At 34.1% G+C, this 12,360-nt stretch overlaps 1 protein-coding gene across 12 annotated transcripts in view; it reads left to right on the forward strand.

Moving 5' to 3' along the window:
* Positions 1–12,360, forward strand: part of AKAP9 (A-kinase anchoring protein 9) — a 195,387-nt gene that overhangs the window by 148,724 nt on the left and 34,303 nt on the right. For 10 of the 12 annotated variants that reach the window (XM_055307480.1, XM_055307482.1, XM_055307481.1 and 7 more), the window contains 6 exons: positions 425–637; positions 2,083–2,121; positions 3,483–3,715; positions 4,839–4,958; positions 7,991–8,167; positions 8,932–9,036. In XM_055307480.1, the coding sequence (XP_055163455.1) occupies positions 425–637; positions 2,083–2,121; positions 3,483–3,715; positions 4,839–4,958; positions 7,991–8,167; positions 8,932–9,036 (887 nt within the window). The remainder of the gene's footprint in view (positions 1–424; positions 638–2,082; positions 2,122–3,482; positions 3,716–4,838; positions 4,959–7,990; positions 8,168–8,931; positions 9,037–12,360) is intronic. The other 2 variants (XM_055307485.1, XM_055307491.1) reach the window with 1 other exon arrangement.

Below are 12,360 nucleotides of genomic sequence, written 5' to 3' on the forward strand. Positions count from 1 at the left end.
CTGTTAGCAAACACTGTTTATATTCTCCATACTGTTGTGGGTGTTGGCCTTCTAGTGTCACTTAAAATACCAGCTTTCTCTGATATATTTAAAATGTGATTTGGTTCACAAACATCTGATTTTTATTAAGCTTTCCAGGAACCTATTTATATTTGTGTAACAAAGTGAGTTACACCTACATGATGTGATACATTAGCACAGCAAAGTAACAAAGTTCAAAGGAACTTCATATTTAGGCACAAAGGTTAAGAAAAAGGTTGCATTGAATGTACCATAATTGCTACTATCATCAGCAGATTCATTCAAAATATTTAATATGTTAGAATGAAGTTTTGCTAACAGTACACCTTTTCTTATTTATAGAACACCAAGGTAAGATTTGAAATGAGTTATAATCCTATTCCCTATTAATTTTATCTTATAGGTGTCATTGATGGTTATGCAGACGAAAAAACTCTTTTTGAAAGGCAAATTCAGGAAAAAACTGACATAATAGATCGTCTGGAGCAGGAATTGTTATGTGCAGGTAATAGACTACAGGAATTGGAAGCAGAGCAACAGCAGATCCAAGAAGAAAGAGAATTACTGTCCCGACAGAAGGAGGCTATGAAAGCAGAGGCAGGCCCAGTTGAACAACGTATGTATTTTTAGACTTTGTATAGGAAACATTTTAACAGTTCAAGATGGTTCTTTTCCATTTCATTGCCTTTATTCATGTATTGTATATAGGGACTGAAAAATTACAAAACCATCTCCTGCTTTGCTAAATGTTTTGGTAGCCGACCATGTGGAGTCAGGGTTGGTGTGTTTGGTTTATTTTTCTTTTTTGCTTTCGCAGATTTTAACAGGAAATATCTCAAACTTCTGCCTTAAGAGAAAGCTGCATATAATGAGGAGGGTCTTTTTTAAACTGTAAGATTGTTCTTCTAATAGCAGAAAGGCAGTAAAAATGTTTACATAAATTGAATAACTAACAAAACTGACCCAATACTAGTAGCAAGCAGGTCGGGGGAGATTTCAGCCTGTAGAGAATAGATTGAAAAGGTCAGTGACTCTTAGAAGCAGGCTGACATCTGGTTTAATCTGTGTAGGAGTTCAAAGAAGATACAATTTATAAATAACCTTTAATCTTTTTCTTAAATGAGAAAGTAAGCACGATATCTTAGTTTTTTGGCAATAAAAAGCCAGTCATTATAACAGTGGACCTTTATTTATTTTTTTTTAAATTTTTATTTATTTATGATAGTCACACAGAGAGAGAGAGGCAGAGACACAGGCAGAGGGAGAAGCAGGCTCCAAGCACTGGGAGCCCGACGTGGGATTCGATCTCGGGTCTCCAGGATCGCGCCCTGGGCCAAAGGCAGGCACCAAACCGCTGCGCCACCCAGGGATCCCAACAGTGGACCTTTAAATTATTTTTCATATATTCTCACTTTTATATTACACATGCAGTTAGAATTATAAATGTATAGTTTCATCAGTTGAACTTTACCAATTTAGAAATACAGCATACATTTTTGTAATATGGTGCAGTTGTTTCTGGTGTTCAGATTTGTTTAACACAGGTTTAGATTTGGACTTTTTAATGTGCAAAGTATATATATCATACATGTAAAATATTCAAGAAATAGTGGGACATCAAAATATTACCAATGGAATCACTTCTCGGCCTTTTGGCTAAGATCAAGTGAAAATATTACCAATGATTTCAGCTTTACTTCTTCTTTTGTGTGTATGTATTATCCCTATTATCCCATTTTATTATTTTTTTAAAAGTAAAATTATGCATTTTGTTCATTCCACTGGCTGAGAATCGCTCTATTGTACAAATACAGTATTGTACAAAAAAATAACAAAATGTTACAAAATAAAAAAGTACAAACTGCAGCACTTAATAAATATGACTAGAAGTAAAGTGGAAATGAGATAGATTTTAGGTTGAGAACATTGTTTGACCCAGCAAACCATACAAGATCTGTTTACAGACATTTTTATTTGTACATATGTATTATCCTATTTTAGGAAATAGACATGTAAATTATATTTTTGTTCTGTGTGTGTGTTTTCTTTCTATTCTTATAGGACTAGTAAATGCTGCAGTCGATGCAGCACCTGGAGCAGGTGTGTTTATACAGTTGCATGGCCAGTCTTTGGGTGGTAAACTTACAACTCCAAAATTTGGGTGACCCATGGATTTTCAATCACATACTCTACTTTTCCAACTAACGTACCTCTAATTTTGCTGTTGTGTTTCATACTTACGGTTTTTCTCTTTAACAAAAAACTTTACTTACAATAAAATACAAAAACAATTTATATTTGAAATTAACAGCTGAGATTTAGTGATCATCATCTTATATCTGTTTTTCCACAAAGCTTACGACCATTTGAATTTTTTACTTAAACTCTTGCAGCCTATAACTTCAAAATGCTCTTTCTAAATCAGGAAATATAAGATGATGGTAACAATAGGATCAATGAAATTTAGTGAAGTAAAGAGACTTTCTGGTTCATTTCCTCTTGTATTAACTTCTAAATCAGTACTGTTTTAAAAGGAAAGCTATTTTCTATGGATTCCTAGTCCTGAGTACGGTGTCGGCAGACTGGTTAGTGTAAAGACTCTCTGGTCATGTTCCTTTATTTTTTCATTAGAGAATTGTTTTACTTTGCTATTTATACTTTTTATATTATTAATATTAATAGCTAACACTTATATAGTGCTTACCATATTCTAGGCACTATTCTTTAGATATATTAACTCGCTTGATCCACAATAACTCTTATAGATCAGTACTATTACTCCCCCCAGTTTATGTATAAGGAAATTGGAGGACATCATGTTAAATATCACATAGAAGATAAGTGGCAGAGCTAGGATTTGAATTCACAGTCTCTGCTCTGAAGCACTACACCATACTGCCTCTCATATTTGTCAGTTTTTTCTTGATAAACATTGTATGAGCATGTAAGACTAACTCAGGAATATGGATCTAATAAGGAGAAAGACTAACAGGAAATTCTGATTGTAGTTGTATTTTCTTCCTGTAACTCTTGCCTTGGTTAAAAATTTACAGTATTTGATCTTCGTGTGTATTGTGTATGCATTTAAAAGTGACTTTATTGGTTTGGAATTAATTGATTTTTGCCTGAGGTGAGTTATTTCTGTGCTTAAAAAATTTAATTAGACTTTATTCTTTTCCTTATAGTGAAAGTGGATTTTTTGGTTTTTTTGGTCATTTGCTTTAGCATTTTCAAAGTATTGTTTTTAGTGACAGGATGATTCTTTTTGTTAATACAACATAATTTTTTGATACTAGCTTGCTTATGTTATTTTGATATTTTCACAGGAACATTTTCCTTTTTTCCATGAGTTTGAAATCTCAAATTTCTTATATCATGAAGATAAAATTTGAGCATAGTTATGGGTGATTTCACTATCTTAATTGTGATTTAACTTAGAATATTTTTATATTTGTAAACAGAATTACTGCAGGAGACAGAAAAACTAATGAAGGAAAAACTAGAAGTACAGTGCCAAGCTGAAAAAGTACGCGATGACCTTCAAAAACAAGTGAAAGCTCTAGAGATAGATGTTGAGGAACAAGTCAGTAGGTTTATAGAGCTGGAACAAGAAAAAAATGCTGAGCTAATGGATTTACGACAGCAAAACCAGGCACTGGAAAAGCAATTAGAAAAAATGAGAAAATTTTTAGATGTAAGTATTCTCAACTTGAATATTGATTTTCTCAGTGGAATGCCTACTTGCTGCTACTCTAGGTTGTGAATTTTGAGTTATGAAGAGGCCTTTAAATTCTAACATTTTCCTCTATATGTGTTTTCTGCCAATTAACTGAAAAGTATTCTAAATAAAAATTCTAATTGTTTTTATTGTACACCTATCACAGCTAAAAGCGGTACAAGCAGATTATGAATAAACCCTTAACAGTTAGCCTTTCCAAATTCAGAGTTAAGAAGTTAGTCCAAGTGTTCCTTTAATCAACTGCCAGTGCAGGCAAGGATCCTAACTGGCCAACACTCTTTCACGCACAGAATACACACAGTAACTATGCTTTTGGAAATGACTGGGGGACTGGAACAGTTGTTATGCTGTCATTAGTCTCTTGCAAGATGTTATTAAATCTCTACTTTCACATGGGTTTTCCTCTTTGGGCTTTCATTTAAGGCCTGATATATTCTTAATATATTAAAGAATCAGATTCTGACACATTTTATAATTTTGATATGAAACCTAGATTAGGATGAAAGAAATTGATTTACTAACCAATTTGTTCTCCTATTTTTTTTTAAAGATTTTATTCATTAGAGACATAGAGAGAGGTTGGCAGAGACACAGGCAGAGGGAGAAGCAGGCTCCACGCAGGGAGCCCAGCCCGACATGGAACTCGATCCCGGGTCTCCAGGATCCCCCCCTTGGGCTGAAGGTGGCACCAACCCACTGAGCCACTGGGGCTGCCCTCTTTTTTTTTTTTTTTTTTTTTTTTAATGACTAAATTAACACTGGAATTCCTCTTTTGTTCCAAAAAAGTAAACTCACTTGTGGGTGAATATTTTTATTTCATTCTATATTGAACATTACTTGAGTTTTTAGAAATGTTGTGCTTCAAATAATATTTAAATGCATAAATTTTTGTTAAAGAATCCAGATAGGCTATGTACCATATAAAGATGTTATCTTTGTAAACCTTTTGGTTTAGGGTATTCTGTGGGTATCAGTTTTTTTGTCTTCAAACAAAACTGTATGTATAACTAAAGGGAAGTAGCAGAAATAAAAACTTCAATAGATGTTGTTTCTTCTGTTACTGTTGTTTAAACTTTAGGAGCAAGCCATTGATAGAGAACATGAGAGAGATGTATTCCAACAGGAAATACAGAAATTAGAACAGCAACTTAAGGTTGTACCTCGATTCCAGCCTATCAATGAACATCAAACTAGAGAGGTAAGAACTTTACTGGTGTTGTCCGCCTTACAGTAATTTGTATATCGAGTATAAATAAGATGTGTATTGTGAAAAACTTAAAGGAAATTATTCTTATTATATGTAAATCTTCAAAATCAGAAAATTAAGTATAAAAGGTTCTTGAAATTCTGAAAATTGTTTACATTGAAATTTATCTTCTAGTATTGCCCAATTAAATAAACTTTATTTCTCTATTCCCATTCCCAAAAAACTAATCAAAAGAATTATCTGTATTTACTTTTTACTTCCCCATCTTGCATTCTTTTCTCAGTCCCCTACAGTAAAGTTCCAACCCCTCTATCTAAAGGGGATTTTATATCCTCTGTTTCATTGAAATGATTCTTGTAAAGGTTACCAGCCTGATGGCTTTGTCCAATAATCATCTCTCTGTCTTCATCCTACACAGCCATTCAGATGCTTTCGTTAAAGCCTTCTTCTTTAAACACTTCCTTCTCTTGGCTTCTGTGACATAACTACTTCATTGGTTTCTTTTTCTGATCTTTGTTTCTCACCCCAAAATAAATGGTGGAGTACCCCAAGACTTAGTCTTGAGCCCCCTTCTTCTTTCCTATTAATATTCTCTTTCAGGTAGTTACATGTAAAGGACAGTGCATTAATATCTCCAGCCCTGACATCTCTTTTGAACTCCAGGCTCGAATACTCAGATGCTCACTATATATCTCGACTTAGATGTCTCAAAGTGAACATGCTCAAAAGAGAGTTCTTGATTCCTAACTAGTCCCCACCAGAGAAAGACAAGAATAAAACATGTTCCTTCTTCATTTTAGTAAATATTATACCATCTTCACCTTCCTCATTGCTAAGGTGTAGTATTCATCCTTGATTCCTCTCTTTTTCCCAATTCCCACTTCCACCCCATCAGTGAATCAGGTTGCACTACATCTTATATCTTCCTGTTCTTTGCATTTTCATTCATCTCCTTAAATCCTAGCTGGCACTGTTTGCCTGGATGATTTTGGTAGCCTCCTTACCACTCTTCCTGCTTCTACTTTTTCATCCCAATTGTCTATTTCCTCATATAGAAACATAGAACCCCAAATTTACCAAATGAATACTGCATGAATGAGAGAAGACTTATTGCATAAATTGCTAACGATGGCTTGTAATGGTTATGAAGAAATTCTGCTTGGCATTAAGTTTGAATCACGGCTCTGCCATTTACCAGGTGTATGACAATGGCTAAGTCACTTTTTAAAACTTTCTAAAACTTGTTTACTCACTTCTAAAATAGAAATTGTAATGGAACCCATCTCATAGGAGTATTGGCCTGCTACATAGTGAAGACATAAAATTGTTTTCAGAAATAATTTTTTTAAAATCTTAATTGTATTTAATTTCTATACAAATTATTGGATTTCATTTCTCTTTAAAGAATTTCAAAGAAGCATAGAATGTCTATAAACTCATTATAGTAAAGTGTTTTCTACATTCTCATTGAAGTAATCTGATATAAAATAGCCTTATCTACTAGAGCAGTAGGAAAGTTATCAGTCCCCACAGAGTTTGTAGTTACTGGTCTTATTCCTAGTATATTTTCAGCTTTTGAAAAATAGCTAGATTTGTTGAAACTCAAAAGAATATTTAAGGTCTAAACATTTCAAAAAAAAAAATAAGGTCTAAACTTCTTGTCATTTCCTATTACTCATTTTCATATATTTGAAAACTGTGACCTACCTCATTCAGGAAAGCTTGAACTAACAGGGATATGTATATTAGATTTTTTCCTGGAACGTTGTGATCCATTTGTTTTGTCTTTACCTTACCAAATCTGATTTCCCAGATTCTGATTTTCTCAAGATCAAAACAATCTAACTATAACAGTATATTGTACTATTTTGCTGCTTTGTTATCTTTTTTCCTTGACTATACTTCAAATCTTTTTTTTTTTTTTTTTTTTTTTTTTTTTTTTACGATAGTCATACAGAGAGAGCGAGAGAGGCAGAGACACAGGCAGAGGGAGAAGCAGGCTCCATGCACCGGGAGCCTGACGTGGGATTCGATCCCGGGTCTCCAGGATCGCGCCCTGGGCCAAAGGCAGGCACCAAACCGCTGCGCCACCCAGGGATCCCTGTACTTCAAATCTTAATCTACCTATTATTGTCAAAAATTTCTCAGTGACTTTGTTACTGTCATCCTTGAACATGTAATTATAAATAAGTTTGCGTTTGTTTTAATGTTTTGAGGGTATCATTTTAGATAATTTCCTTAAAATATCTCACTGAAATAAGCTAGAATTCCTTTTTTTCTTACCATCACACTTCTTTTTTTTAGTAAATTTTCTCTACTTTCTTGATGAGAATGAATTTCATAAACTATCTTATTAATGCTTCCTGAATCCTTCCGTCACAGAGTCATTATCTTGAATGGACCCTACTTACCAGAATTACTTACCCAAGCGTTCAGATTCCTGTCATCATTCCACATTCCCATCTCTATTCTGTGCTGCAGGAATACGTAGGCCGAAAAAGCTTTCTGAGTGACCATATTAAACCTTCCTATTTCTGTGGTGTTTAGGACCCCTCAGTATTTGTATATCAATTTTAACCATTTGTGGAAAGAAAAGTAGATTCCATGTAAGATTTTTTTAAGGTTATTTTATCTCACATAAGAGTGTAAGTCAATAGTTTGCAAATTTGTCACTTCTATTAGATTTTAGTGTGGTTGTAACCAATACAGCTTTTACTTCAACATTATTCAAAAATGTAAGTATCTCAAAAAAATGTAATTATTTGTCCTCATAGCTGGAGAAAGTCTTTGTCTTAAGAGAAACAACTTTTTGTAAAGAGTTGATGAGAACAGTATTATTTTTGTTTTGTTAGTACCACTTTGTTTTGTCAGCTTAGAAAACTTCTTTATAGTTGGAGACAATGATTGCTATCCTTGTCAAAAATAAAATTAGCATAAGATCTGAAAATACTTTTTGAAATGAGGATAGATAATTAGCTTGTTGAAATTTTTTTAATTACAATTTTTGCTTATTATATTTCCAGGTTGAACAGTTAACAAATCATCTGAAAGAAAAAACAGACAAGTGCAGTGAGCTTTTGCTCTCTAAAGAGCAGCTTCAGAGGGATATACAAGAACGGAATGAAGAAATCGAGAAATTGGAGTTCAGAGTAAGGGAACTGGAGCAAGCCTTGCTCGTTAGTGCAGACACTTTTCAAAAGGTGTGGCATTTTCTTTATGTTAATTTTATTAAATGTTTTAATGCAGATTACTCTTAGTCACATAAAAACATCAGTTCCTTTAAATAAAAAATTGTTACTGACTTTTTGTTGTTATTATTACAAAACATAAAGAGACCTTTATGTCTTCAGTGACATTGTAACTATATCTGTTTATTCTTATCTCCAGATGTTATTTGCTACCTTAATCCTGAGACTAAGACCTTAGTCCTTTCCTGAGAAAGGAAGATTAGTTAAACCAGAAGAATTAATTATTCTTTTTAACAATGAGTATCCTTTTAACAGTTATCCTTTTAACAAGACTTTAGTCCTTTCCTGAGAAAGGAAGATTAGTTTAAACCAGAAGAATTAATTATCCTTTTAACAGTGGTTGTGACTGTGGAATAATAGCCACGTGAAAAAGCAGTGGACACCAGCTGAGGCTTGATGCTCTATCCCAGACTAAAAAGGAATGAAGTCTATTCCCATTATAATGTAGAAAGCAAGGATGAATCAAGGAAGAGCAGGAATGGAAGATTAGGAAGGGAACAGTTCGAGGGATAGTCTCTGTTTTATCTGAGGAATGTATTTCATTCCTGTTTGAATTTGTATAAAAATGCACTCAAAAGTGAGTATCTATAAATTTGATTATTCACTCATATAGAATATCAGCTGCTAATTGGAGAAATGAAATTTCTGTGTCTCTAATTAAAGTGGATAATCAGGATTTAATGCCTGAAGTTTTGAAAACATTCTTATATTTAAAGGTAGAGGACCAAAAACAGTGTGGAGCTGTAGAAGCTAAAGCAGAATTGTCCCTAGAAGTACAGTTGCAGGCTGAGCGTGATGCCATAGACCGAAAGGAAAAAGAGGTAAGGAGTTTATTTCTAATGACAAAATGTAGTTTGAATTTTTTTTTTTTTAAGATTTTATTTATCTATTCATGAGAGACACAGAGAGAGAGGCAGAGACACAGGCAGAAGGAGAAACAGGCTCCACGCAAGGAGCCTGATGCGGAACTCCACCCCGGGACCCCAGGATCACGCCCCAGGCCGAAGGCAGGCGCTAAACCGCTGAGCCATCCAGGGATCCCCTGGTTTGAAATATTTTAAACAATTTAAATAAGTCAGCTTGAGAATATCATTTGTACAGAATAGAGTTTAGAGTCTAAAACCAAAGTTTATATGATTTTAACTTGAAGACAATAAAGATTTGAACAAATAAGCTGGTATGAGGAAGAGTGTTCCAGGCAGAGGGGTCAAATATGAAACCCTGACACACGATGAAGTTTTAAAGACAAAAAGAAGGGGCGCCTGAGTGGCTCAGTCAGTTGAGTGTCTGCTTTGGGCTCAGATCATGATCATAGGGTCCTGGGATCGAGCCCCACATTGGGCTCTCTGCTCAGTGAAGACTTTGGTTCACCCTTTCCCACTGCTGCACTCCCTGCTTGTGCTTGTGCTCTCTTTCTCAAATAAATGAGTAAAATCTTTTTTAAAATAAATTAATTAAATAAAAACAAAGAAAAGGTAAATACAAATTGAGTGAAGAGGACAGTGGAGAGAGAGTTGTGTTAGAACAAAAAGCGTTATCTCTTTTTCCTGTTTTACGATGGGCTTTGAAGTATTGATACTTTGCAATAGTTCTTTTTTTTTTTTTTACTTAAGAAATTTTAAATAATAATACATTTAAAAATAAAATAAATAATAGATAATAATTTTTTTTAAAGTTTCTTGCCCTGGGAATAGTTGTATAGTGCTATTTTACAATATACTAAACATGTTGTTACAAGATTAACAATAAGGGGAAGAAAAAAAGATTAACAATAAGGTAATTATATAAATTGTCCCATGTTTTTCTACTCCCTCCCTTCTCAAAAAAAAAAAAAGAAAGAAAGAAAATCCGCTTTTAATATAGTATCTAAGACATATTATACTCTGCATTATCTTAGCTTTATCATTAAAAATACTTAAGGTTTTTTTATATTACACGTTTATTTCCATATAATTTTCTCTGTATACTTAATACATTTTAACAAATATTTATTGAACTTAAACAGTAAATAAATGTTAATAAGTGCTTTGGAAAATATCAGAATGGTTTAGACATAATCTAAAATCCAGCTCAGAACACTTGTGGTTTAGAGGGAGAAAAAAACCATCTACATAAATGATGAATAGAAATGATCATCTCCATGAGAAAGATTATTTTCTTGCTATCCTATTATAATGACTAATGTTTATCCTAAAAGATTCTTGATTATTTTGCTTTTTTGGTTTTTCCACAACAGAGAGAGAGCACTTGTTTATCTGTAACCACTTCTGTTTTGAAAAGCATTAACATTTAAAGTACCTTACACTGGTAAAGAAATTGCTCTCTAAAAAGAGAGACAGTCAAAACTGGACCCCAAAACAATGACGATAGTTAATTATGGGTAGTTGATTAAGTTTACTGACTTTATATTTTAATTATCTTCTGAAGTTTATAGGACATTACTGACACTTTAATTTCTCAAAGGAAGTATCCAATAGCTGTCTACCTTTTACTCAGAATCATAGTTGTTCAGAACTACAAAGAGACCGGTCAGCCAGCTTCTGTCCACCAACTCCCAGAGTTTATAGATAAGATAGAGCCAGACATGTTGAGTAAAGGGTTAAAATGATAGCTCATCCTGGCCTACCTAGTGTTTAATAACAGGGACAGGTACTCTGTCAGAACCCACTCATCTGTAACTAAAGACTGAAAGAGAGGAACATAGAATTAAAATATGTATCTGTCAATGAAAACAACTTCTTAAGCATTCTCTCCTGCACTGGGCAGATGTTTTCATACCTGACAGAGTATAAACTAATATGTCCATATGTGTCATTAGATTTTGAGATTACTTTCTACTACTCTCATAGCCTTAATTTGTGTAAAACTCTTTTTGAGGTTTATGCAGAACAAATAGAGAAGAAACTTTGAAGATAGGAGTTTTAGGATGATAAGGTGAATAATGTGGAGAAAAAGAGTAGGAAGAATTTTTTTAAGAAAAAGATGCCTTGGGCAGCCCTGGTGGCTCAGCGGTTTGGCCCCGCCTTCAGCCCAGGGCCTGATCCTGGAGACCTGGGATTGAGTCCCACGTGGGGCTCCCTGCGAGGAGCCTGCTTCTCCCTCTGCCTGTGTCTCTGCCTCTCTCTCTCTCTCTCTCTCTCTCTCTCTCTGTCTCATGAATAAATAAATAAAATCTTAAAAAAAGAAAAAGATGCCTTCATAGGTTTTAACTCTGTAGAGCTAATGAGATCTAGCTTATAGATGGCAGTAATAAATAGTAGTAGTTGGGACTTCATAGCGATCTGTGCTAGAAAGTAGTGTCTTAAAAGCATTATGTCATTAATCCTTATGTCATTAATCCTGAGAAGAGGCTCTAGTGTTACCTTCATTTTACAGATGAGTAAACTCTTAAAAGGGTAAATAACTTGTTTCGTGGCCACGCAGTAAGTGGTTAAGCAATAATTACTCCTGAATTTCTCTGATTCTGAAGTCCAGTAATGCTATACTACCAAAAAATTGGGGAATGTTTTGCCTTATTGGTGAGAAGTATTAAAGACTGTCATTCAATACTTATTGAGATCTTAACTCATGTTGACTACCACCATCCAGTTGTAAAAACAGCAGCAGATTTCAAAGAATCTAATGTTTGACTAAGAAGACATATATACATTTGAAAGAGATAAAAAAGACTTTAAAAGAAAACACAAATAGTTGCAAATTAATATAATCCAGTCTAGATAACATTCGGTAGCTAAATTAAACAAGATTAAAACAAAGAGCCACCATTCTCTTTTAAAACCCTAATAATATTCTTGTGGTTTTGGTTGTTGTAGACTCAGTAATAGGATAGCCTGGGACTGAAACTAGAGTCTGGCTGAATAGGAGGAAAGAATCCTACAGTGTCATCTTTGGGAATTGAAGTCTCTGTTGTGATGACTCAAGTTCAGCTGCTTAAAACAGAATGTTAGTGCTTTAGACTAGTGCTTCTCAAACTTTAATGTGCATATGAATCCCCTGGGGATCTTGTTAAAAAAGATTTGGATTCAGTAGGTCTGGGGTGGGGCTTCACAATCTGTGCATTAACATGTTCTTGGATGGTACCAATTCTGCTGCTCTAGGTATCACACTTTGAATAGCAAGACTTTATTTCAAATTTAGAATTGGAC

This window comes from Nyctereutes procyonoides, unplaced genomic scaffold (genome assembly GCF_905146905.1).
Source record: "Nyctereutes procyonoides isolate TBG_1078 unplaced genomic scaffold, NYPRO_anot_genome, whole genome shotgun sequence".
Taxonomy (NCBI): Eukaryota; Metazoa; Chordata; class Mammalia; order Carnivora; family Canidae; genus Nyctereutes; species Nyctereutes procyonoides.